Genomic DNA, 27,374 nt, shown 5'->3' on the forward strand with positions numbered 1-27,374 from the left:
CCTGCATGGAGCCTGCTTCTCCCTCTGCCTGTGTCTCTGCCTCTCTCTCTGCGTCTCTCATGAATAAATAAATAAAATCTTAAAAAATAAAATAAAATAAAATCTACCATATTGGTAAGGTGATCCATCACTACATAACAAACTACCCCAAAACTTAGTGGCTTAAAACAACGACAACCTGTCTTTTGCTCATGAATAGGCAGGATTTGGTGGGAACAGGTCATCTCTACTAGCCTCCCAGCCACTACTGGGGTGGCTTGAAGGATGGGGGCTGAAATTACCGGAAGCTCACTCACTCATATGTCTGGGAGCTGATGTTGGCTATTGGCTGAGGCCTCATGTAGGGCCACCATCCAGAACACCTACATGTAGTCCATCCACATGGCCCATGCTTTCCCCAAGCATCGAGATGGGTTCCTTGGGTGAGCATCCAAAAGAGACAGGCAGACCCAGGCAGAGCTATATCACGTTGTATTGAAAGAGGCGGTCACAAAGCTACCTGATTTTCATAAGAGAGAAGGTAGACCGACCTTTTAATGAGGAATGGCCAGGTTCTGGAAGGGTTAATATAGGACCAGAAATAGTATTGAGGCCAATTTTAGAAAGCACAATCTACCACACACTCCTTGATTCTTCATCCATTTATCAAACTCTTGTGGCATACGCACTGTGTTCCAGGTATAGAGTGGGAACCATTCACACAGATTCTCTGCTTCCCAAAGGAAATAAGCCACCTCACTTCCCTGAGGGTGGGAGACTGACAGCCTTTCTTCAGAGACATCAGCAGGGGGCCCCAGGGGAGATGCCGGTACTGATGCCCATCACTCCCAAGAACAACAAGATTGTACATTTCAGCAGGCAGGATTCTCATTAGAACTGAAGAAGGATTTTTCTAAGCAAAGATTTGTTTTGAGGGACATGTCCTCACTTGCCACTGTCACTGTTCTCCCTTCTTCCTATAGGCCTGGACTCAGAAGAAGTTGAGGGAAGAGGTGGCAGGTGGGCCAACTTGCGGTGCACCAAATGTAATGTCATTGGTGCTCTTTGTTTTTCAGTTTGGATGTATGTCTGGGCAGAGCAGGTGCTCCCAAAAGTTCATTGGATATGAATATGTGGACTTACATGATTCTCTCCCTAGACTGTGAGCAGCCTGAAATGTGGGGCCTTGGCCTCTGGCACAGTCCTTTCCACTTAGTATGCATTTATACATGTTTAATGAATGAGTGAGTGAGTAACAAAATCAATAAGACTGCCAATTGCACCCCACATCTGTTCTCACTTTCTTGTATTATATATATAATTATGTATATACATTTACATACATTTATATATGTATACATTTATAGCTGGGCACATTGCAATCTAGAATAGAGGACGCATTTTCCAGCCTCTTCTGTGGCTGGGAGTGGCTCTATAACTAAAGTTCTAGCCAATAAGATATGAATAGAAGTATGGAACATGTAATCTCCAGATAACATCTTTAAAAGTGAGAACTGGGTCCTCTTTTGCCTATTCCCCTTCCCTCCTGCTGAAATGTGATGTGATGAGGACATCTTGGAACATGTGGAAAAGAGAACAGCCCAGGGGTGGTGAAGCAAAAAGCTAGAAGGATCCTGGGCCCCTGACACTTTGGCACTGCCATCCTAGCCCTTGACCACTTACTTATAGTCAGACTGTTATATGAGAAAGAAATGCATTTCTATTTAATTTAGCTGCTCTTGGGGTGCCTGGGTGGAGCAGTCAGTTAAGCATCTGATTTTGGCTCAGGTCATGATCCCAAGGTCCTGGGATTGAGCCCTGCATCTGGTTCCCACGGGGGAGTCTGCTTCTCTCTCTCCCTCTGTCCCTCCCTCTTGCTAGTGTGTGTTCTCTCTCTCTCTCTCAACTGCTCTCTCAAATAAATAAATAAATAAATAAATAAATAAATAAAATCTTTAATAAAAAAATTAGCAACTGTTATGTGGGGTTTCTGTTAGAACATCTGAGCTTCTATCAATACAGCAAGAAGTTGAATATATACATGCGTGAGTAACTTCATGAGTAAGTGAATGATCAGTTGAGTGAATGTCTAAATTGTTTCTGTTACGGTGACAGCAAAAATACCCCCATAATACCTCACCAATAAAGCTTGAACTGTTTGTATGAAATGTATTAACTTGATGAGAAGTGTGGAGGGATGGTCTCAGGCTCGGTTCAACAGTCATCTAGGACCCCGGATTCGCTCTACCATTTTTGTTCCACCATCTTTCAGAGTGCTGGTTTTTATCCTTGGGCTTGGTGCCTCATGGTCACAAGATGGCCACCACCATTCCAGGCATCACAACCTCATGTAATCATGTCCATGGGCAGGAAGCAGGGCAAAGGGCAGAGTGGTGAGGAAGGATTATCCTCCTGAGTTTCCTTTCAACTGGGAGGAAAAGCTTTCCTGAAAGCCCTCAGCTGACTTCCTCTTATATCTTATTGCCCAAAACCGGGTCACCTGTGGCCAATTCTAGCTGCAAGAGAGGCTAAGAAATGAGTGCCTCAGTTTTCCAAGCTCTATAGTGGGAGAGGAGCAAAGAAGAAGGGAATGACTGTGGCTACAGTAACCAGTAGTGTCTGCCACAGTGACTAAGTAGGTGAACCAATCAATGGAGGAACAAACACTCTATAGTAAAAATACAACTTATCCTCTGCAGCTCTGGAAGTTGGGAGAACTCCTGGGGTCAGGATCCAGGAAGGGAGAGGCAGACAATGAAGGGAGAGGGATGGTGATTTTCCTGGGGTTTAGAGGCAAGGAGATCAGAGTTGCTGGGGCCAAGGTGGGTGGTGAGAGAGGATGGGCCCAGGATGGAGAGGGTACCCAGAAACTGGACAGGAGTGACTGACAGGGCAATAGCAGAGAAAGAGAAATCCACCTTGGCCTACAGAGGATGTGATTTTTGGAAAAGGGAATAGGGCTCAGTCAAACCTAAGAACCTAGACAGGGCCTGTGGGGACAGGCAAGTGTGCTGGTCCCTCGTGTAGGCCGTGGCCCTTGGAATAAGTGTGTGTTACAGGACTCCATCTTCGGCTAACCCAGAGATAAAAACAACAACAACAACAAACCACCCCCCTTTTAAAAACAGATTTTATTTTATATAATTTTAATTTTTTTTTTATGATAGGCACACAGTGAGAGAGAGAGGCAGAGACATAGGCAGAGGGAGAAGCAGGCTCCATGCACCGGGAGCCCGACATGGGATTCGATCCTGGGTCCCCAGGATCGCGCCCTGGGCCAAAGGCAGGCGCCAAACCACTGCGCCACCCAGGGATCCCTAAAAACAGATTTTATTTATTTATTCATGAGAGATACAGAGAGAGTCAGAGGGAGAAGTCAGCTCCCCACAGGAAGCCTGATGTGGGACTAAATCCCAGGACCCCAGGATCATGACCTGAGCCAAAGGCAGATGCTCAACCACTGAGCCAGCCACTCAGGTGCCCCGTCAAAAAACAACTTTTGACTATTAGTGATGGTGCTTTCTGACCAATCCTTTACCCTAATAGCATGTAAAACACACAACACTGAAAGTTGGAGGTGAAGGGCCCTAAGGAAATCATTCAACCCAACGTCCTTCCATTTTGCAGATGAGAAGATCCAAGCCCATACATAGAACAAAAGAAAGTCTGTGGCAGAGGCTGGACCAGAGCCCAGACTCAGAGACCTCAGTGTCTGCCCTTCCCACGGGACATTTACACTATTTCTCACAGTATAGCCAGGCCTCCATGGAGTGGCTCAAGGGAGACAGCCTAGAGTTCCCAGCCCATTCTGAAATGTTGAGGGCGCAGAACAGAGCCCCTCACCCCTTCTGCCACAGCCTGCCCCACCACAATCACGCGGAGGGTCGGGTGAGAGTAACAGCTGGCCAAGGAGGAATGACCTGCCTGCAAAGGGCAGAGTTCCTGGTCACTGGCACCACCCAGGGAGGCTGGGGGATGTTGTAGGAAGGATTCAGGCTGTTGGAGAGGGCCACTTGGTGTTGAAACCCTTGACAACACCTCCAGGCTGATCCAGGCTGAAGGGCCCGGGCCCTGCTCAGGTCTGGAAGCGACAGACACCTCTGCCAGTCCTGGAGGCTGTTCCCAGGATGACAGGTAGGTGAGAGAAAGGCAGGAAGACAGATGTATGGAGGCCTCTAAAGGTGTGGCCCTGTGCCAAGCAGGCCCCAGGGGAAGGGGGCAGTCGAAGCCGGCAGATGAGCAGCCAATTCCTCAGAGCCTGGCCTGCTCGCCGGAAGTTGGAGAATCTGAACTGAGAGAGGAGACCGGGGACCCCCAGCCCCACTGGGGTGCACTGTCACCATTCCACAGGCCAGAAGTCACTAGAAGGCAGCACACACCTCCCACCAGAGTCCCCAGGGGAATAGCATGCAGAAACCACCTGCTCTTCGCATGTTACACAAAGAAAAAGGCCTCAAATTCCCATCACGGAGGGAGAGGATGTGGGCACTTGCCATCCCCACTGCACCTCATCTTGTCCCCATCTCTGGACCCAGGGTAAGGGAGCAGAGGGACATGTCTGAGACCACTCTTCCCACTGCCTCTACCCTTCACTCCTGGAGAGGACTAACACACACTTAGTCCAGTGCCCCTCTGGGACCCTTCTGGATTTACTGGGCTGCCCCCCACCCCCAACCTGGGCCAGACTGAACAGGAACTTTTGTGATGCCTCTGGGAGCCATGGAGAGCAGGACTCTCCTGCCATCCTAGTAGCTGCCATTGTCACCATCCAGATGCTCTTGAGCCCTCCCAGGACCATGCAACCTCGGCCCTGCAGACTCTCATCCCCGTCTTTGACTCACTTCCAGGGATCTTGGCATCCAGCTGACCCTGCCAAGACCCCTCTGCTCTCACAGGCCCGCCATCTCCTGGGGCTGGTCAGTGCTGCTGGCACTCTGCAGGCAGCCACCCCTCCCACTCCCCCCCCCCCCCCCCAGTCTGGTGCTCCCTCCCTGCCAGGCGGTCCCTCAGCCCCCAGGCTCCGGCCAGGACTCCCCGGACACCACCGGGCTCCTTCCTGCCACCTGCCCGCCTCTGGGCGGGGATGGGGCCCAGTTCAGGGACTGGGGTGTGGAGAGGCCACAGACTGACCGGCTTTGGCCTGGGCCTGAGTGAAGGGGCTGGGGAGGCAGTGCTGGGGAGGAGGACGGAGACAGGTGCTCAGTCCCACAGACACAAATAGGGCTCTGTCTCTGAGGTTTCCGTTTCTTATATGAAGACCCCCTTTCTCTGCATTGCTGAGGAGCACCTCACCCCCTCCTTTCATTGAATCCCAGAACTGGAAGAACCTTTGAGTTCAAACCTCCCACTCCTCCCCCATTTTCCAGGGAAACTGAGGTCCAGATGTCGCTGCTTATTCGAGGCCACAAGCCAGATTTGGGGTCCAGGTGCCCCTTTCTCTCCTTAGAGGGCTCTTTTCACTGTGCTCCATCTCTGTGTCTTCCTACCTCTCTTCAGCCCCTCTCTCTCTGCCTCTTGCCAGTGGAAGCAGGACCCCTTCTCTGACCCTAGTCTTGAGGCAGGGAACAGCAGAGGCCCGGATACTTCTAGTCAAGAGTCTGAGTTCCCAAGGGCGTTGTCTGCTTGCTGGGGGTTAGGGAGTGGTGGGCGCAGAGGAGCCTGGGAAGGGCCCAACCAGAGACCTTGCCCCATCCCCTCCAGGCCCTCACTTGGCTGTGGAAGACAGCCCTCCCTCCTGCTTCCCACTGTGTGTGTTTGCCCACACACTCCTCTTAGCTGGAGTGAGGTCTCCTCAAAATCGTGAGAGGGAGGGAGACACCAGCACTGCATAGGGGCTGCCAATGACATAGGTGACCCAAAGAGGAATGCTCAAACACACACACACACACACACACACACACACACACCCAAGCCTCCACGAAGGCTTGCATGCCCTTGCACATGCACGAGTGTCAGGTGTCAGGCATATTTCAAATGCTAGTCTTTGTTGCTGGGTAGTGTTATTCTTTCTGGGATTTCTCTTGCTCACAGTTTGGCTTGACATCCCCACCTCCTCATCCTCAGTCAACACAAACCAACACTTCTCCTTCTCCCAATTGTCCAAGTATTTTTATTTGAATAAATCAGCAGGACAAGATTTCAAGGCCTAAGTTCAAAGCCCTTTCCCCAGCTCTGTAATGTATGGTTATAAAAAATAAGGCTAAGAACAGAAAATGATCCTTTTTTAAAAAAAGATTTTATTTATTTGAGAGAGAGAGAGAGAGAGCAGGGGGCGAGGGAGAAGCAGACTCCCCACTGAGCAGGGAGCTGGATGGGGGGCTCATACCCAGGACCCCAGGACTATGACCACAACCCAAGGCAGCTGCTTAACAGACTGAGCCACCCAGATGCCCCCAGAAAATGATCTTTACTTCTAATCTGTTGTCCTTAATGACTTCAGGCTTTTCCCAAGAAAATATATTTTTTCCTGGTTATTAAAAATAATACATGTTCATGTAAAAATATTCAGACAGTACAGAAAAAGTCTAAAATGTGAATCAGGAGCTTCTGAAATTTCATCACTGAGGTAACTACAGATAATCCAGTGAATATTCTTCTAGACTTAAAAAAATGCACCCACTTATACACACAGATATTTTTATAAAAGAAATGAAATTGTACTAGGCATACTTGTTTCTTATCTGCCCTTCTGTCTCTCAGCAATGCATTATGGACATCTTTAAATGGCAACAGAGACACCCACTGTGTGGACATTTGGGACTCTCGGCCTCTCTGACTCATGTTTTACTCTACTTCTCACTGCCTCGTGGAGGAGAGTCGATTGGTAGGTGGCTCCTGGAAGAGATGGGGGTACCAAGAGCAGGATTCTACTTAGGGCAGCACGTGGAGATGGAATGAGGTCTTGCAAAGTGCTGAGTCCACTCAGCAGAGCTTTGGCTGGTCTCATGGGGCCTGAAGGAAATGGAAGCCTGAAAACATTTTTAAAGACCAAAACTGCTAAAGAGACAGAGTGGTGAGTTCAGTGGTAGGATTTGCATTTGGGGGGCTTGCCAAGTTGACCTCAGAGCAGGGACACATGCTGGGTGCTGACAGGGCCGCATGCTCGGGCAAGATGAATTCAGGAGCAGGGGGTTTGGGAAGCAGGATGGAGAGATGCTTCCACTCGGGGTTGGGGTGACTTCAAGGAGAAGAGTTTCGACTTTTTTCTTGGATTTATTTATACCCAACCTCTTTCTGAAAAGGTGTTATAGTAGCTTTCCACAAAGGACATATGCAAAAAGGTCAGGCAGCTAGAAATAGAAAATCAGGACCAGGAACAATTTTCATCTGAAGTGGAGGGCTTCACAGAAAAGAGCCCAGCTTCTTCCAGCCCCTGGGGATGAGCTGGTGAGAAAAGCAGAATGACCCCCAAAGGGGAGGAAGAAGAGGAAAGGACCTGGCTGACATCACTGGACCCAGCACCCGAAATCAAACATCAAGATTTGTCTCCAGGTTCTTCCTCTTCCTAATTTTATGAGATCGAGTAACCACAGCACCTCTCTGAGTCTTAGCTTCCTTAACATGAAAATAAATCATAGAGTTGAATACGAGACACTGTTCCTCTAAGTTACCTGACCTATCTGTACAGTTTCCACTGGGATTTACCCTTGGATGGAGTCACTTTCACGGTTGTACACACAGCACAACTGTGCCCCTGAGAACAGATGATCACTAGAGAAGTGATGAAAGAGGGGAAGAACCAGGGAAGTAAATTTATGGTGCCTTCCAGCCACTGCCTCTCCAAAGTAGGCCTACTCACAGCCTTTCTAGAAACAGCAGGCCACAGGCAGCCATGTTTTGTATGTGTCACCCCTTCCTCCCACCCAGCTGTGTGATACCTGAGGACCCAAGGTTGGCCAGTCAACAGGTTACCCAATGATGCATCTATGATTAGGGACAAAGCGGCGGGCCAGTCCAATCAGCCCCTTCTCTAGAGAGGCTAAATCAGTGAATGGGAGTGAATGGGAGCTGCCATCAGAAAGTCACGAGGGAGAGTGGGAGCCAGGAAGGGGGCAGACACCATAAGTCAGGAGAGGAACTGTATGGGCAAAGAGAGAAGTGAAACAGGGAAAGTGGCTGAATCACTCCAAGGTTTTACCTATTGCTGTTGTAGCAAACTATCCCCAACCTCAGGGGCTTTAAATAATAATAACTTTATTACATCCCTTGATTTTGTGAGGAATTTTGGCAATGCTTGGCTGGGCAAGTCTTCTGTTACATATGGCATTTGGCCAAGGTATCCAGCCAGTGGGTGGGCTGATCTGGACAGTCCAAGGCAGCTCTACTTCCATATCTGGTGCTTTGCGGGGAGGGAGGGATGGTTGGAAGTCTGAGCTCAGCTGAAGCAGTCCACTAGAGCCCTTCACATGGCCTCTCCAGTGTGTCGGTCTCAGAGCAGGTGGACATCCTACACAGTAGTTCAGGGCTCCCAGAGAGAATGTCCCATGGAGCCTTAGCTGAAGCTTCAGGGCATCTTCATCTCAGAATGTCATATTCTACTGGCCAAATAAGTCACTAAGACTAATCCAGATTCAAGGAGAAGAAGGAATTAGATTTCCTTTCGATAGGTAGGATAACAAAGGATTTTTGGCCATTGTTTCAGGTGATGGACCATGAGCTCCTAGAGCTACCTTAAATCCAGAATGCTATCTGCTTCAAGAATCCCATCCCTGTTACACCTGTTTGGATTTCTGAGCGTGGCTGTCCCCATCACTACCTATATCCTTAGGATAATATTCCTGTATTTGAGTGAGTGAGTGGGTGAGCTTGGGTGGGTCTCTCTTCCTTGTACAAAATGAACGGACCTAACGAAGTGATGGTCCTAACCTCTTAGAAGAAAAACCCCAAGCATGGCAGCAAAAAGTTAGCCAAGATGTGAACTGATAAAACTGGGGTAGGAAACCCCTAGTCTTGTCACCTTCCTGAGCCTCAGCTTCACCATCTGGAGCACGGAAATGAAACTATCTGCTCTACCTACCTAAGTCATTGTAACCAAGTAATGTGAGACTCTTCCTGTCATTTGCTTGATCTCCCCCTAGTTTGCATCATGACACCCATGCCCTTGATTTGGGGTCACTGCACAAATGTGCACAGGAGGGTGAACTTTCCTCATTACTGCCCACCCCCATGATCTTGGCAAGCTGTTTCTTCTAAGGAAAACAGTAGTAGATGTTTGAAATAAGTGATCTTTACCTTGCAGCTCTGAAGCTCTAGGATTCTGGGAGGGTCTGGGAAAAAGTAAAACATTGGTACAAAATGATTTGAGGGTAAGTGGGCAGCTCATTGACAGTAAATGATGGAGGCAGCCCCAGTTGGAGTGCATAGTGAGGTTTATGGGGCCAGGAAGGAACCCAGAGCTCATAAGAGGAGTAGGGGAGTGGAGGAAGGATGGGAATCTGGGGGGCTGTGAAGGGAAAGGTCAAGTTGGTATGGTGGTTAACCAACTTTATTCCTCTGTCTTTGCCTTTCCCCCTTTCCTTGAGCCTTCTATGTTTTTTTGTCCCTTTAGGCCTTTGTATGTTCTGTTCCCTCTACTTGGAAGAGTCCCTCTGCCCTGGTAGGCTAACCCCAATTATCCTTTAGGTCTCTCCTAAATGCCTCTCCTTTAGACAAGTCATCCCTGAATCTCCAACTTAAATAGGAACCAGCTCTTACCTTCCTTCTCAGCCCTAATAGTATTCATAATGATGTGCTTCCTGTGTAATTATCAGCTTAGTGTCCACCTCTCCCACTAAAGCAGGAGCTTCCATAAAGGCAGTATTTGGCTAATATTTATTGAAGGAACAAATGAATGAGGACACCAGATTCATTGGGTTGGAGACCAGAACGCAGGTCCCCACTGCCTGGGAGGCAGAGCAGGACCTGTGATAGCAGGTGCCAAAAGAGAAGGGCTCTCCCCAGGGGCCTGAAAAGACCCCCACCCCAACCACAGACACTCACCCAGGCCCCCTTCTGGCCCACCTGGTGCCCACACACACAGCCGGACCCAGAGCACTAGAACACTGCAGCTTTATTGATTGAAACAACCGCGTCCGCAACTAGAGGTTACATTTGGGGGGGTCTTGGGGGTGAAAGAGGGACAAAGAGGGGACAGAGGCTGGGGTGGAGACAGAGAGCAAGGCAAAGGGGTGAGGATGGGGTCGTGTGACTAAAACAACCCCAATACCTTTCACCCATTAATGAGGGTCTCCTGTTGTGCTTTTACCTTGGTGGTGGGGTGGGCCTGGGCATGGAGGGGTTGGCTTTTCTCTCAAGTCTGTGAGGCCTCAGGGCTGGAGCTGTCCCCTCCTTCCCCTGCCCCGTCTCCTGGGTTGGGGATAAAGGCCTTGGTGAGCTGGCCACCTGGGGCAGGAAGGATGCTTGGAGACCACAGAGACAGAGTTGAGCTGAGATGATGATTATGGGGGTAGCTGGGAGGAGGTGAGGAGGTAATGGGAGGGAGGGCACTTCTAGTGGGGCCTCTGGGAAATGAATGCAGGTGACATGAAGGACGGGTGATGGTGGGCAAATGCCATCTCTCTGACCTCAGCTTTCTCACCTGTACAGTGAGGACACTGGATTAGATGGTCTCGAAAGTCCCTTCCAGCTCTAAGGGTCAAGGGATCCCTAGGAAGGGGTGGTCCTTCTGCCCCAGCACACACCCTCACACATGTACACACACCTCATACACACACACACACACACACACACACACACACACACATACACAGAGATACACACCCCCACCCTTACCATCACAGACACACTCTCACACACAGCACTGATTCGACAGAGAGGGGCATGCTATCTTGCCTTTGGAAGTGGGCAGGGCTCCCCAGAACCCAGAACCTCAACCGGTGGCCCTACAGGGACCCTCCAGAGCAGATTCATCTATCCCATTCCTTGGGACAGACCTTGAAAATATCCCCAAGCCCTCTGAGTCCAGGGAGAGGAAAACACAAGACTTTGTACCCTCTCACCCCAGCCCTCTTGGTCCTTAGGGGGAAGCCCACCATGACACACTGACTTTCATTTCAAGCCCAGGCTCATATGAAGACAGACGGCCGAGGAGGCCAAACAGTCCCTTGTATCTGGGAGCCTGCACAGCAGCTAAAACCAGTGTGGGCAGGGGGAGGCAGCATCCACATGGCCCCCAGGCCTGATCTGGGGTGGGAGGAGTAGTGGCCTGGGATGAGAGGCCAGAATTTGGGGCAGGGAGACAGTACCTCTCCTAGAGCAGGTGCCCAGTAACATCTGTAACATCTGTGCCAGCGCCCAGAGACAGGGCAGTTTGACCAAGCTCCTCGTTGCTGCCAGGCAGGCGGCAGTGGCCAGCAATGTGACACCCTTGGGTGCTGTAGTATGGGGCTTCCAGGGCTGGCTCCATTCCAACTGGCTGTGTGACGTTGGGCCAATCCGTCCCCCCACCCCTGTGCCTTTCTCATTTACGGAAGGACCTCTGAGGCCCATCCTGGCAGTGAGAGCCTGAGCCAGGGGCTTCCACCAAGGGAGAAGGGAGAATGAATGGGAAAGAGGAGGCAGGGTATCCCAGAGAAGGCAAGCTGGGCGGAGCATCCCAGGGCTGAGGGGTGGCCTGCAGGCTTAGCTCGGCGCCCTAGGTGGCTGTCTCTGGTCCCAAGGGCAAGACAGCCAAGCTGAGACTCCCCCGCTTCTACCTGTACAGCACCTGGCCCCAGAGGTCTCCCCAAGACATCAAACTGGGGGCGACAGGGGTGAACCAACCCCAACACCTTGAGAGCTGACCCCGGACTCCCTGTTTTAAGGCCACAAAATGCCTCAGCCACCCTGACCCAGAGGGCGAGACTGCCACGGGGGAGATGCACTGGATCCAGCCAGCCTGGTCTCCCCTGGGCTGGGGGGCGGGGGGGTCTTCACGAACCACCTACTAGCACACAGACACTGACACCCACGGGCACTGAAAGACACACACGGCATAGGTGACACTGAGACAGAGGTGCCAACTCACAGGCAGACACACAAATGCTGACCTACAGTCACCACCCAGGGACACAAGAAGACGCTCTGTCTTGCAGACCGCATCCTCCCACACGCAGACAGGCACACACTAGACACTCACATCACACACTGTTATGCTAATACCCACTGACACCCACACTCCCTGCACACCTGCCTGCACACACAGACACACGTGCACCACCCTTGCCCATCCACACGTGAGGACCGAGGACCTCAGTGCCACGGGGAGGAAGGGCTCGGTGCTATTCCTCTCTGGAATCTCTGGATCCACCCCTGCAAGGGCACAGAGGAAGCACCTGGCTGGTGATAGGCCAGTGGTTCTCGTTCCTGGGTTCTTCTGAGGAGCCGTTACACATTTCTGATGCCAGGCTGCACACCAGTCCAATTAAATCAGAACCTCTGGGCATAGGACCCAAGCATCAGTGCTTTCTAAGACCCTCCAGTGGTTCTCTTCTGCAGCCAGGGCCGGGAAGCACTGATTTATATAATCCATTCCACTGGGCAAAGCCTGCTGTGATTTCCATAACAGGCCCACTTGTGCTGGGCAGGAGGTTGGGGCGGGGCGGGGGAGAAGGTTGGAAGGCTCAGAGGAGGAGCTCACAGTCTAGTTGGGGCAACAGACCCTGCACAGATGGGACAATTAAGGAACAATACTCAGCAGACGTGATGGAAGTGTGTCCTGGGAACCTGGAGCCACTCAATTGGAGACGCCTTGGCTGGGCCAAGGAGGCAGCCAGGCTGGTCGGGGATCGGAGGCCCCACTCCAGGCCTGGCCCAGCCACCCACCAGCTGTTGGTGATGATGACAGCGTGGGCCTGGCAAAGCCACGACGTGGGCAGCCTCCGCTCTGGTTCCCTGCCTGCCTCTTGGCATTGCCGGTGCTCCCTCTTCCCAGCAGCTGTCCCCACCGAATGCTCCAGGCCAAGCCCTGTAACACGCCCCACCAAAGCTTTTTGCATTTCAATAGGGTCATCTGTAAGCTCTTTGTCATCCAGAGGGGATAAAACATAGAGAATCGGGCAGCTTGAAGCTACAGAACAGGGCTGCGAGGGGTATATTTGGCCGGCACCCCACAAACATTCATGTCACTCGCGAAGGTGGACACGCATGCCGAAGCCGCAGACCCGGCCTCACAGATATGTGTAATTGCACGTACAGACTCATAATCTGCACATACTCCTGCCCAGAGACGTGCCCACAGTGCTATACTAGCACAGACAGGCGTGCACACATGCACCTATGTGCACACACACACTCACACACACACACACACACACACACACACGGCCACACGTACGACACATACACGAAGACTCACTCTGGAAGGGGCTGGGCCTCTCTCTCCCATGGATAGTGTGGGGGGGGATTTCAGGGGTGACATTGAAAAGGAAAGGCCTAGATCCCAATGTGCCCATCTAGGCGCCCAACCCAGAACCCAAGACCAGGGAGCCTCTTCACAGTTCTGGATGGGAGCATGGCTCCCAGGCAACACAGGAGGCCAGCAATGGCCCTCTGCCCAGCTCCACAAACCCCTGGGCAGGGAGGGGAAGAGCCAGCTAGACGGTGCTTTGCAGTGGAGGGGGAACAGGGGCACCCCCTTTATACACGCTCCCATCCAGGGCACCCCTTCATGCCAAGTATATAGAAAACGAAGGCTCTGCACTACTCAAGAAAACAGGCCTTCCCTTCTGCTCCTCTCAAAGGGAAGCCTCATCCCAGAAAATGGCTGGCCACTACCCCCCTCCTCCCACCCCCCACCTCCTACCCCTTTGAGACACAGGTGGGCGCTGAGGTTAGGCCAGCAGACTAGGTTGGAGATTGTGCTCTCAGGAATCCAGCTCCTTGTGGGGTGGGAGTGGGGTCAGATGGGGCAGGAAGGAAGGCGGCAATCTTCAGACTGCCCAGGCCCAAGACTCTGTGCTGGGTCCCTTCAAACGGGCATAGTGCGGGGAGGATATGATATCTGAGGAACAGGTCAAGGGATCAAGGTGACCTGGGGTCTCCCCACCTTCCAGCCCTTGCCCTGAAAACTGAGGGCATGCAGCAGGTGCCCCACCCCTGTCGCCACTGCCTGCAGAGGGACATTCACAGAGCTCACAAAGTACCCCCCCCCCACCCCGGCCTCCTTCGACCCAGGCCTCCCCTATCCTGGGGAGTCACAGAGTCCAGCCCAGGGTAGGGCTCCCGAGTCTGCTCCCCTTCTGGCTCCCCTCTGGTAAAGCCACTGGGCTGAGTTAGGAACGAGAGAAAGTCAGAAACACACCACAGGTGCAGCCAGGACAAGGCCCACGTGGTGCCGAGGTCCCTGGGGTGGCGGACACCATTCAGGTGAGTCCCTTGTCTCCGCAGAAAAGAAGGTGCTGGCAGGTCGGATAGAAACTTGTGCTTTAATATATCTCTGTGTGTGTGAGTGTGAGTGTGTGCGTGTGTCAAACGACCGTCTCCGGGGCCTCAGCGCCAGGCCTCTGTCCTCGTTCTCTGCTCATCCTCTGCTCATCCTCGCAGCCAACGTAGGCCCCCTCCCTGGCGGGCCGGCCCTGCCCCTGGGCACCCCGGCTGGCGGGGGTCAGTCTTTGGTACGATGCGGACACTTTGGTGTGCCGGGGGCGGGGTGAGGGGCCATGCAGTTCTCATCATCTCTGCAATGCCAAGAGGAAGATGGCCATGGGCCCCCAGAGCTGTGGGTGGGGCTGGCGGGGGGCTCCACTGCCCGGCATCACCACCACTGCGACAGGAGAGAGAAGGGACACAGGCCAGGGCTCTGGTCAGCTTGGCAGGGCCAGGGAAGAGCAAGGTGCCCCCTCTCTCCGGGGGATCTAAAGGCAGACACTGCCCTCACTGCGCAGACACACTCGTAAGCACAGATGTAAAGTCGGGTGGTGTGCGGGTTCACTTAAGCCTGCCAGGTCCAAATGCTGGCTCTGCAGCTTGTTAAGACACAGAGCAATCACCTGACCTCCATGTGCCTCAGTTTCCTCATCTGTAAAATGAGTCTAGTGGTAAGTGCTACCCTGGGGGGCTATGAGATCATGCATATACAGGGTTTTGTACCCTGGCTGGTTCGTGCAATCTACTCAGTAAATTCCAGCTGTTATGATTGCAAACACCTGGCCCTGGGGGGTGGGGCACATGTTCACATCTGGACACACACACACATACCCAGAGGCAGGCACAGGAGACACTCAAGTACTGTGATGACTCAGTAAGTTCATGGGAGCACACAGGTTAGTCTCGTTGCCCTACAAATGCCCTATCACCTGAGGCAGGGTGGGGCCCGAGGTGCATACCAGACACACCAGCACCTGCCCCCATAGTCACGGACACATGCATCCCTCCACCCAGTCGCTCTGAACCCCCATACAGACACAAACTCCTTCTCCTGACACAGACAGGTACCTACCTACGCAGCCCCCCACAGATTCGGCTCCTCCCTCCCTCCCCATCCTGCACCTTTATTGGGATCCATCTGCTTCCGGGGACATTCTCCCTTCTTCAGTGTGACGTCATCTATGGCGATATCCCCCAGGTAGCCAGAGCCTCGAACCCCCTCAAAAATAATCTGGGGCAGGGTCAGAGAGCAGAGAGCAGGGATGAAGGGTTCTGTTAGAGAGAGCCCCCCAACCCCTTCCCCTCAGTCCACTTGGAAGGCCCCAGACCCTGCCTGAGTTTCTCCCCAGCTCCCGGGAGAAAGCACTGGCCCGAGGGCTGGGGGAGCCTGGGAGGGGCCTCTGGACTCACCTGGAAGGTGCACTCACCTGGAAGGGCCCGCTGGGGTTGATGGGCACATGCGCCTGCTGCCACACGTTGCCTTTATTGCCACTGAGGGACCACGCGTGCGTGTCCAGGGCCCCTTTGTTCCGGGACCGCACCAGGAGGTTGAGGGAGCCTGTGGCGTGTATGGGGAGAGAGGGGGGGCAGTGAGGTCCAGGCAAGGGTGCCCTTACCCCTCCACATTCTCCAGGCCCCCCTCTTCTGTCGCTGCCCACAGCACTAGCCCAGACTGGCTCACAATCCCCTCATCCTGGGAAGGTGGGCTGTGGGGGGTGGCCCTCAACATGGGACAGAGATACAGTAGCCGGGCTTCAACCCATCAGGACAACTTGCAACTTTTCTTTCATTCCTTGCCTTCCTTTTTTTTTTTTTTAATTTTTAATTTTTTAAATTTTTTCCTTGCCTTCCTTTTTAATCAGCTTATCCCTCCACCTAACCACCCCCCAACACACACACACACACACACACACCATCCTTCTGCCTCTAACCAGTGGAGTGGTCCCTGGCAGTGGGGCCAGTGACTGAGCACAGAGCAGAATTCCCAAAGCACACAGAGCATAGCCCTGCCATGGGATGATTTCTGGAGGCACAGCAATGGACTTTAAAATTTTTAATGCTTAGGGCGCCTGGGCGGCTTCGTCAGTTAAGCATCTGCCTTCAGCTCAGGTCGTAATCCCAGGGTCCTGGGGTCGAGTCCGCACTGGGCTCCCTGCTTAGCGGGGAGTCTGCTTCTCCCTCTCCTTCTGCCCTTCCCCCTTGCTCATGATCTCTCTCTCTCCCTCTCTTTCTCAAATGAATAATAAAATCTTTTTTAAAAAGCTTAATACTTAGATGTATGTTTTAAGAAATGAATAAAGCTAGTCCTTCAAACTCATGATTTCTCTAATTGATGCTTAGGACAAAGCTAAGAGAAAAAGGGTGAGTTGCTTTAAAGACAGATGTTGGTATTTGTGCTGCATAGCCATGGTAAAGAAACAGCGAAAGTGAAATGTTGAGGGCATCTGCCTGTGGGTGCTGAGCTCATTTGCCCACAGCCATGGGAGCCTGGAAATCTGGAGGTGCTGGGGGCTCTGGAAAAGAGATAAGGGACCATGGCTTGGCTAAGGGCACCCAGTCAATGTCATGCCCTTTCCTGGCTATTCCAGCCCACCTCAAGCCCCCAGTGATGTGAAAGACCTGGCTCAGAGGGAAGGGGAATCAATCTTAGCGCCCGGCGGCTGGCATTTCCATGGCACTGCCATAGACAAAGCCACACCATCTGTGACACCAGATAGACAGACCCCCGATGGGGAAGAGCCACCAAATGTTACCTGCCTGAGATGAAAGGAGTTGGCCGGAAAGACACAAGGTCTGGGGACAGCTGGTGCCCAGAGCTGCCAGGCGGGCAAGGAGGGGAGGGGAGAGGAGGGAACAGGGCAGCAGGAAACACCCCCTTCCCCAGCAGCAGAGCTAGGCTGGGGTGGGGACCCTCCCAGCAGGTGGGCCTGTCGGAGGGCTGCAGCCAGCTCCCCGTGGGCCGGGAGGTGCACAGGCTACAGCAAACCCAAGCCACGATACCTTTCAGACCCCTCACTGGCCGCAAAGGGATCTTCTCTCTTCCCCCTCCTGGAGCTCTTGTCCTACTTCCTATCTCCCTCAATTCCCATCTTTTCTTCCTCTTCAACCACCCTCCCCCAAGAATACCAATGGGGGAACCCCTCCTTTTCACTGCTTAAACAAAAATTGAATTTCTGTTCACTTCCCTGAGTAACCCCTCAGCTCCAGGATCTCCCCTGCTCAGCGGCTTCCTGACAGCCTTTCACAGGGGTCGGCCAGGGCCCAACCTCCCTTAAGGGTGGGCCTGTTCTCCCCCACCTTCCTTGCCACCCTGCAAAGCCAAGGGGAACTGCATGCTGGAGCCTGGACACACACTCCAGCTTTCCAGCCTCTGGGCTTTCCCCACTGTTTGAGACTCCCTCCCCACCTCAACCACATTCCCCTTGCCAAAACCTTCTTGTGATTCGAGGCCTCTTGGAAACGTCATCATTCCCAAGAAGTCTTCCTATGGCTTAAGTTGGGAGTCCTCCATATGCTTCCTGTGAACCCCGAGTCCTGACACGGCACCCTCCAGGCTCAGACCATTCTCTGCTCTGTGGTGGGACAGTTCATGGTATTCACATCTTCTCCCCCTCATTTGACATTTTGAGGGAAGGTCTGTAGCAAATTGTTATTGGTTCTCAATAATTAAATGCTGAATGAAGAACTGTTTGCGACGGTCCTCACAACAGAAAAAGGACTTTCAGAGAACCTCATGGTTAGAAGTTACTTTGGGGTTCATGAGCCTTAGATCTCCTTACCAATCATCCGTTCAAATAATTGAGCACCGCTATGTGCCAGGCACTGCTCTGGACACTAGAGGTATGTCAGGAAATACGGCAAAGACCCCTGCCCTCCTGGAGCTTACCTTCTATTGGTGACAAGCATTATAAAGATAATAATGCAGGGAAAAGAATGAAGAGGTATTTTAGATGGGGCTGTCAGGGACCTCTCTGAGGAGACCTGAATGAGGGGAGGGGGAAGAATGTTCCAGGCCAAGAAACATCAAGAGCAAAGTCCTCTAAGGCAGGAACCCACTTCAAGTATTTCAAGAAAAGCAAGGAGACCAGTGTGCTCTCGAGCTGAGCAGGAGCCAAGGGGCAAGCGGCAGAAAATGTGGTCCTAGAAGGAGGCAGGGACCAGACACTGGAGGCCTAGAGAAGACGGTGATGAAGGGGGCAGAGCAGGGGAGTAACATGACATGGGACGCGGGGCCCCTCCGCAGCATCCCTGCTGGAAAGCCGTCCTGTCCAGAGCTGATGATGCTCACAGGGTCTTCCTCGGGTCCAATTCAAATCTGCTTCTGGGAAGCTTTCAGTGCCTGGTGTTTGCTTACTTGCTAGGGAAGGCTGCGCAAGCTCTGGAGCACGGACTGCTTCCTCAGGGCTCTCTCTGCTCTCAAGTCCCCAGATATCCCAGCTCCTAAGGCCTTTCTGGGGCCCTCCTCGTGGCAGCTGGGTCCCCAGGGCCCCTCTGGAGCTGAGGATAAAGTGACCAACTGTTCTGGTTTGCCTGGGATGTGGGACTTTTAGTGTTACAACTGGGAAAGGTAAAGGCAAACCGGAACCGGTTTGAATTGGTTGCCCTAGGTGGGGAAGCCAAATGGAAATGACTGGCCTGGGCTAGGGCAGGGCCGTCCTGGTCGCCCAACCCACCAGCTCCACAGGAACCTTTTCACCAGGGCCAGAGACCCAGCTGCAGGTGCGATGGTCTGGGTGGATGGTCTGGAAGGCCGAGTAGATGCAGAACTTTCCATCCCATCCCCATCCTGGTTCATGAGTTCAGCCTGACCCACGACTTGAGCAGTGGAGACTTGTTCCCAAAGAGCCATTAGGTCTACTCTTGCCTAATGTCACTTCCTCTATCATGCAGCTGAGGAAAACAATGCAGCTTCCTGTGGCCTGGTAAGTCAGGATCGCCAAGATGTACAGTTTAGAGGCAAGACACGAACAGCGTGTGTAAAATGGGATGGGACCAAATAGAATATACATGTACTGGCTTCCATATGCATAGTGTTTCTGGAAACTTGCTCCCAAATCTAGTGCCGTGGTTGCCTTTGGGGAAGGGCTCTAGCTGGCAGGAGGTGTGGGATGGGAGGGGGACTCTCATCATGTGCCTTTTGTGCCTTTCGACCCATGGCCTGTCCCATAAAGAAATAAACAAAGAAATAAATAAAAAATGTAAAACCTTGTTACTTCCTCAGCAGAGTCTCCCATAACCAAGCCCCCAGCGTTCGTCCCTGTTACTAGCTGTCTTGGCTTCTGTCCTGCTGTAGACACGTGTCACAAAGGTCACTCAATCTTATCTGGTGCAATTAGCTGTTTAAAATCTGTCTCTCAAAAAAAAAAAAAAAATCTGTCTCTCTCACTTGACTGTAGGTGAGAGGAAGACAGGGAACTGCTCTGCCCTGTTTATTGCAGCACCTGGTGCCTGGCACAGAGCAGAAGCTCTGGAAGGCATGGCTGAATGACGAGTTCATTGATTAATGCAACTCTCCTGCCATCTGTTCCCAAAGGGCAAAGGGATGCCCACACTTAGGAAGCAGGACTTCCCCTCACTGCTCACCAAGCAGCACCCTCCCAACCCTGTGTTTAGGGCTTGGGAGGGTCAGACAACTTGGGCTGCTGTGTGATCTTGGGGAAAATGCTTAACCTCTCTGATATACATGGTGACACTTCCCTCCCCTGATGCATGTGAGAGATAATGAGATTACAGGTGCAGAGCGCTCAGGATGTCACCTGGCACCTGGCAGGTGCTCAACATGGGCACCCTCTTGGCTGTTTTCGCCCTCTCCTCCAAGGCTTCCATCTTGTCCTGCTAGAGCCATTTTCTCTGCAGACCCAGGAAGGCTTCATCATTTCAAAACCTCAGAGAAGCTGGCTCTGGCTTCCTCCCTCGCCCAGATACTGCCCACACCCCCTCCAAGGATGTGTGATCCAGCCAAGTCGGGAAGCCCAGGCTTCTCACCGGCCAGGGCCCAGCCTCCCGTGGCCTCCCTCTCTCCTCCCAGCCCTGACAATACTTGGGCAGACTGTCTGGTCCCCCAACTCACCGATGTGCTTCCCGTACATGTGGTAGAAAAAGGAGACGCAGTAGAACTTAGCGCTGGCATTGTACAAGGGACTCACCAAACGGGCTCGGTCCCCCAGCTCCCGGGGCCTTGATGTCTCAATGAACATGTAGTAGCCTGTTGGGGAGGGAGAGATGTACCAAGAGCCCCCCTCTCACCCCGCACAGGCCTATTGCCATCTGATTCCTCTGCTGCCTTAACTTCATCTGACCCCAGGTGCCTCCATCTCCCTGCCTAGGCCAGGAGTTCCCAGCTCTACCACAGCTTCTCTTCTTCGGGATCCCCATGACAACAGAATTATGTCTCCCCCTCAGACTGGGGCTCCCTGGGGGCAGGGCTGTGTCTCCCCTCACACTGGGGCTCCCTGAGGGCAGGGCTGTGTCTCCCCTCACACTGGGGCTCCCCGAGGGCAGGGCTGTGTCTCCCTCAGACTGGGGCTCCCTGAGGGCAGGGCTGTGTCTCCCCTCAGACTGGGGCTCCCTGAGGGCAGGGCTGTGTCTCCCTCACACTGGGGCTCCCCGAGGGCAGGGCTGTGTCTCCCTCAGACTGGGGCTCCCTGAGGGCAGGGCTGTGTCTCCCCTCAGACTGGGGCTCCCTGGGGGCAGGGTTGTGTCTCCCTCAGACTGGGGCTCCCTGGGGGCAGGGCTGTGTCTCCCCTCACACTGGGGCTCCCTGAGGGCAGGGCTGTGTCTCCCCTCACACTGGGGCTCCCTGGGGGCAGGGCTGTGTCTCCCTCAGACTGGGGCTCCCTGGGGGCGGGCTGTGTCTCCCTCAGACTGGGGCTCCCTGAGGGCAGGGCTGTGTCTCCCCTCAGACTGGGGCTCCCTGGGGGCAGGGTTGTGTCTCCCTCAGACTGGGGCTCCCTGGGGGCAGGGCTGTGTCTCCCTCAGACTGGGGCTCCCTGGGGGCAGGGCTGTGTCTCCCTCAGACTGGGGCTCCCTGAGGGCAGGGCTGTGTCTCCCTCAGACTGGGGCTCCCTGAGGGCAGGGCTGTGTCTCCCCTCAGAATGGGGCTCCCTGAGGGCAGGACTGTGTCTCCCCTCAGACTGGGGCTCCCTGGGGGCAGGGCTGTGTCTCCCTCAGACTGGGGCTCCCTGGGGGCAGGGCTGTGTCTCCCTCAGACTGGGGCTCCCTGAGGGCAGGGCTGTGTCTCCCCTCAGAATGGGGCTCCCTGAGGGCAGGACTGTGTCTCCCCTCAGACTGGGGCTCCCTGGGGGCAGGGCTGTGTCTCCCTCACACTGGGGCTCCCTGGGGGCAGGGCTGTGTCTCCCCTCACACTGGGGCTCCCTGGGGGCAGGGCTGTGTCTCCCTCAGACTGGGGCTCCCTGGGGGCGGGCTGTGTCTCCCTCAGACTGGGGCTCCCTGAGGGCAGGGCTGTGTCTCCCCTCAGACTGGGGCTCCCTGGGGGCAGGGTTGTGTCTCCCTCAGACTGGGGCTCCCTGGGGGCAGGGCTGTGTCTCCCTCAGACTGGGGCTCCCTGGGGGCAGGGCTGTGTCTCCCTCAGACTGGGGCTCCCTGAGGGCAGGGCTGTGTCTCCCTCAGACTGGGGCTCCCTGAGGGCAGGGCTGTGTCTCCCCTCAGAATGGGGCTCCCTGAGGGCAGGACTGTGTCTCCCCTCAGACTGGGGCTCCCTGGGGGCAGGGCTGTGTCTCCCTCAGACTGGGGCTCCCTGAGGGCAGGGCTGTGTCTCCCCTCAGAATGGGGCTCCCTGAGGGCAGGACTGTGTCTCCCCTCAGACTGGGGCTCCCTGGGGGCAGGGCTGTGTCTCCCTCAGACTGGGGCTCCCTGGGGGCAGGGCTGTGTCTCCCTCAGACTGGGGCTCCCTGAGGGCAGGGCTGTGTCTCCCCTCAGAATGGGGCTCCCTGAGGGCAGGACTGTGTCTCCCCTCAGACTGGGGCTCCCTGGGGGCAGGGCTGTGTCTCCCTCACACTGGGGCTCCCTGGGGGCAGGGCTGTGTCTCCCCTCACACTGGGGCTCCCTGATGCTAGGCCCCTCCCTGAAGCTATCCTTGCAGCAGGCCATGTCCTCACCCTCAGGGGTGCCGCTGATGTCAGTGGGGGGACCAGTGTTGGGGGAGCGCTTGGGATTCTGCGTGAGGGCATTCTGACGTGTCCAGTCAAAGTTGTCGGTCAGGTCCTGGGTGTAGCCACAGATTTTCTCATCTTCAAAATGGCAGGTGTTGTCTGCGTTGGGGCAGGGGTGGGGAGGAGACAAAGAGGGTCAGGCTCCTCAGGCCCCTGGTCCAGCTCCGCCCTCCCTGGCCACCCCAGGGCAAGTACTGTGCATCTGAGCAGTGGGCCTTGGATCTCAGGGCTTGAGAGACCAGGCAACGGGGCCCCTGACAAGTTTGTTCCTAGAACAGGACTTCCTAACCTTTGTGCACCACAGACACCTGATGTCTAGTGAAGTCTAAGGACACCATCTCAGAAAAATAATTTTAGATGCATAAAATGAAATACATAAGGTCACAAAGGAAATCAATTATATTGAGATACAGCTGTCAAAATATTTAAAAAACACATTTGTGATATAATAATATGAGGGCTTCCTTATTATTTAATTAAATAACAGGATCTAGTGTTAGCTCTAATAATCATGGTGACTTCGAAGTCCTGATGAACGTAGGTGATATTTAGGAATGGCTGCAACAATTTTCAGGTGATGTGCAAACCTCAGGTTGGTCCTGATGACAAAGTCACAGGTAGTGACACTACTGTGGTCTGCTGCCTACATTCGTCACTGAAGGAGATGTTTAACTTCTAGAAGTTAGGGGAAGATGAAGATGTGCGCCCTTCCATGTTCCACGTTGATGGACTCCCTGAATTCTATACACAGAGCCCCTGGGGCAGAGAGGGCCTCATGGATCTCAGATTAAGGACCCCTGCCGCAGAGAGCAGGGGATGTGGACTAGTCTGGTCTCTCTATTTTTCTTTTAGGGATGCTGATTTTAGGGACAGGATCAGGGTGCCAACTCAAGAGGAAAGGCCCTGAGTTACAGATGCCCCCCACCTCTGCCCCCCTTTTAAGCCCCAGAATAAATCTTGGATGCACACATCTCCAGGCCTAATTCTGCTGCCTTTGGATTTTCTTTCCAGCTGTGAGCTTCCATGCCATTTTCTCTCTGGGTATCTCTGGGGGGGTCCTCCCCACCCCCAGGGAGTCTTTGTGTCCCCAGAGGGAAGGGGAAGTGGGAGGGAGGTGTCTCACCTGACAGGTTGGGAGAGTTGATGGCTGAGAAAGCAAGCAGGAAAAGTAAGTCAGAACAGACAAAGTGTGGGACCATACACAGGGTGCCCAGGCTTGGGTTGGGACCAGGGGACAGGGCTCCGGAAACCAGGCTTGGGGACCAGAGGGGCCTAGCCGGCTGTGGTAAAGTAGGACACTGCACATTGGGGAGCCCCAAGTTCTGGAACCCTGTGGGGAGGTTGGAGGGGTCTCCTGGGTAGGAAGTGAGCCCCCCTCCCCCCACCCGCCCCCACCACCTACGCTCTGTGTAGTGGATGATGCGGGAGGCCATGTCACCAGCCCCGAAGGTGGTGTAGGGCGTGAGGCGGACCTCGTAGCTGTGGGGCACACGGAGGTCGGTCAGGACGTACTCCAGCAGCTGCCCCTTCTCCACGCGCCGCACCGGGATGGCCTTCACCATGGCGCTGTGCTGATTCAGCTGCGGATACAGGGCGGTCCCAGATGCCCAGCAGGCCACACCCTCCACCAGCCACCAGCCCGGGGCCCTGGCACAGCTCGGAGGGTGCGGTGCGGGGCAGTATCAGGGAGCAGGAAGAATAAAGGACTAGGAAATCTGCCCCTCAGTTTCCCCATCTGTGAGCTAGGGCAATCACCCCTACCATGCCTGCCTCCTAGGGCTGTCTTAATAAGTGACAGCAGTGCGTATCGAACACCGAATATGTGCTGGCTGCTGCTCAAAGTGATCTGCCATTATTAACTCATTTGATCCTCAAATAACAATCCTATGAGGTGGAACATTATAAAATGACTCCCATTTTACAGATCAAAGAAACTGAGGCCAAGCAGATGTAGTTTGCCGTAGCTCACACAGACCTGGATTCTAGCCTAGGCAGTCTGCTCCAGAGCCACACTTTTACCCTCCACACCTACTGCCCCTTGGACAGAACCACAGGGAGTTAGATTGGACACAAGACCAGCATAGCCCTGGCCTCGCATTCCAGAGACCCTGTGGATGAGACTCCCCCCCTACCCCCACCTTAAGCTCCTGACACACAAGTAGATTCTATGTTTTGTGAGCAGAGTGGACTCCGCCCCCTTCCCCAGAGCATGGGGCCAGAAGGGACAGGTCCCTAGAACCTCCCGGCTTCTGCTGCTATGTCCAGAACACTTTCTCTCCGGCTCTGGAGAGTGGTCTCTAAGGGGGTCAGTGTGCTCAAGCCCTGCCTCCAACCCCTTCCCATGGCTTGACAGACATTCCGAGGGTCAGCCTGCACCTGGGCCCCTGTCCCCCTTGGCCCACCTGGCGGACACTGAGTCTGTAGTTGAGCAGGGGGTCGACAGCATCGGGCTCCCTCTGTGTCCACTGCAGCACATAGGAGTAGTTCTTGGACAGCTTGTGGCTGCGGGTGGGGTTGGGGGTGTCGAAGTAAAACTCCGGGCTGTAGGCTTTGGCTGAGAGGACGGGGAGGGGGGCGTGGGGCCATGAAGGGTGGGGGATGGGGACAGACACAGAGAGAGGAGGCACGGGAGAGGGCGACAGAAGAGGATGTCAAGGAACAGAGACACAGTATGGAGAGACAAAGAGAAAGGGCATATGGTGAAGAGAGGAGATGGTGGGAGAGGAGGAGAATGGGGGAATGAGGGTGGAGTAGGAGGGGAGGAGGACGTGGAGAAAAGGAAGATTGGGAATTCCAAGACGTGGTATTTGTGAGGATAGAGAGGAAAGGCAGAGGAAAAGCCAGAGGGAAGAAAAATTTGGGAAGACAGAGGAGGAGGAATATTAGAAAGGACACAGGAAAGAGGATGGGGAAAAAGACGCAAAGAAGGGTCAAGGACATGGAGGAAGAAGGAAGAGAAAGGAGAGAGATAGGGAGGCAAAAAGGTGGGGAGACAGGGAAAGTGTGGGAGAACAGGGGAGGGGGGAAGGAGGTGGGAAATGTCACAGGGGCCTCTGGCTGCAGGGCTGGGTGGGGTGGGGAAGGGCTGGGGAGTGACCTGTGGTCCTGGCCCCCTGCTTCTGAGTGAGGAGATCCAAACAAGAGCTAAAAGGGCACCCTGTCAGTCGGGGGTTGTTGGGAGAGCTGCAGGTGCAGTAGATGGGGACAGGCACACCTGGGGCTCTCCTCCAGGGGCGCTGCCACCAGCTCCGATAGGGAACCAGCTCTCCCCTCAATGAAGGGGGAAGAGAAGGGATCAGCAACCCCCTTGGCCCCTAGGAGTTCCCCTCAGCCCTCACCATGACCTCCACCCCTTCCGGACTCACCCATGCCCGCCTGCAGCCCCTAATAGCCCACCCGGGAATGACTTGATGATGAGATGGGGGATTTCTGGGCACCAAGGGGCCTGGAGTGACAGCTCAGGAAAGGTATGCTGGCTGGCCCAGAGCCAGCCACGGCGTTCCAGAGAAGCTGTTGAGCCCAGGGTCCTCTTCGCTCCTCTTAGCTACAGCTCAGGCCCCTCACATTGGGCCTGCAAGTCAGGAAAAGAGGGGGTCCTCCATCCGTAGCCTCTGGGGCCAAGGACGAAAGAGGAGGGGCTTGAAATATGCCGGCTGAGATGGAGGGGGTGGGGCAGGGCTTGAGTGGGCGGTCTTGAACCTGGTGTGGGCGGGGCTGGAGTGCACCTGCTACGGAGGAAGAAGGAAACGGAGAGCTTCGGGATGGACTGAAGCTGCAAGGGCTAGAGCCTAGGCCTTGTAGTTGGGGCCTAGGTGAGGTGTGAATGGGAAGGGCCCACACCTGGCGCTCGCGGGGCTAAAGGGGCGAAGCCTAAGTCCGGGGAAGCAGGGGTGAAGCAGGGGTTTGAAAGAGGCAGGGCAGTCCGAGGCCAAGGGGAAGGAGGCTGAGCTAAAATGGGCAGGACCTCGGGCACGTATAAGCGGCCTTGAGAAGACAAGGTCTACACGGAGTGGGCGCGAGCGAAGGGGTGTAGCCCGCCTAGAGGGGACCAGGCTGTAAAAGACGTCTCATTTGGTCTGAGCGGCGGAGGCGGGGCTTGGACCTGGCAGGGGCAGGTCTCGGAGAGGCAGGGGCCTAAACCAGGGCAGGCGGGCTGGAAGGGGCGGGGCCAGGCCGGCCGTGGGCGGGGCTGGGGGCGGAGCCTGGCCCAGGTGGGCGCGGTCGCGCGGGACCCACTGGACGCTCACCCGAGACCTGAAAGAGGCAGGTAGCCGAGCCCACGTCGTTGGAGATGCTGCACTCGTAGCTGCCGCTGCTGTCGCGGGTGACGGCGTCCAGGCGCAGTTCCGAGTGGTCGGGGGCCTCGGCGGCGGGGACAGCGGGCGGCGGGGGCAGCAGCTGCCCTTTGAAGCGCCACACGGCCGCGGCGATGCGCTGGGGGCTGCCCCGCAGCAGCGAGCAGCGCAGCAGCACGGGCCGGCCCAGCGCCTGGCGCACGTCCTGGGAGCTGGGCTCCACCTCGGGCGGGACTGGGGGCGGGGGCGGGGGCGGCGGTCAGCGGGGCCGCGTGGGCTTTGAGGACCGGCCCGTCCGAGGCGACGCGCCCGACCCGGCTCCCGCACCCCCAGCCTGCAGAGATCTCCGAGGATTCAATAGCCACGCTCATACCTCCGTGACCGGCAGATACCCACCCCTCCCGGCCGATTCCTCCAGCCAGGCTTCCCATGCTGGGCCTCCGGTCTCGCCTCAAACCGTCCCCACACCCTCCCCTCCCCCCCCTCCCCCGCCGCCCCGTAGTGAAAAGCAGTGTAGCATCAGGGTTCAGAGCACGATCCGCGGAGCTAGACGCCTTGGGTTCAAATCCCAGCCCTACCTCAAACT

The 27,374-nt window shown here is 54.8% G+C and overlaps 1 protein-coding gene across 3 annotated transcripts in view; it reads right to left on the reverse strand.

Moving 5' to 3' along the window:
- Positions 1 to 10,010: 10,010 nt before the first annotated feature.
- Positions 10,011 to 27,374, reverse strand: part of MDGA1 (MAM domain containing glycosylphosphatidylinositol anchor 1) — a 64,234-nt gene continuing 46,870 nt past the window's right edge. For 2 of the 3 annotated variants that reach the window (XM_038553938.1, XM_038553936.1), the window contains exons 9-17: positions 26,741 to 27,022; positions 24,896 to 25,047; positions 23,896 to 24,073; positions 23,617 to 23,640; positions 22,440 to 22,592; positions 20,393 to 20,527; positions 15,750 to 15,880; positions 15,445 to 15,553; positions 10,011 to 14,719 (exon numbers count right to left, since the gene is read on the reverse strand). In XM_038553938.1, the coding sequence (XP_038409866.1) occupies positions 14,628 to 14,719; positions 15,445 to 15,553; positions 15,750 to 15,880; positions 20,393 to 20,527; positions 22,440 to 22,592; positions 23,617 to 23,640; positions 23,896 to 24,073; positions 24,896 to 25,047; positions 26,741 to 27,022 (1,256 nt within the window). In that variant the 3' untranslated portion in view covers positions 10,011 to 14,627. The remainder of the gene's footprint in view (positions 14,720 to 15,444; positions 15,554 to 15,749; positions 15,881 to 20,392; positions 20,528 to 22,439; positions 22,593 to 23,616; positions 23,641 to 23,895; positions 24,074 to 24,895; positions 25,048 to 26,740; positions 27,023 to 27,374) is intronic. The other variant, XM_038553937.1, reaches the window with a different exon arrangement.

The sequence above is a fragment of the Canis lupus genome, chromosome 12 (assembly GCF_011100685.1).
Source record: "Canis lupus familiaris isolate Mischka breed German Shepherd chromosome 12, alternate assembly UU_Cfam_GSD_1.0, whole genome shotgun sequence".
In the NCBI taxonomy this organism is placed as follows: Eukaryota; Metazoa; Chordata; class Mammalia; order Carnivora; family Canidae; genus Canis; species Canis lupus.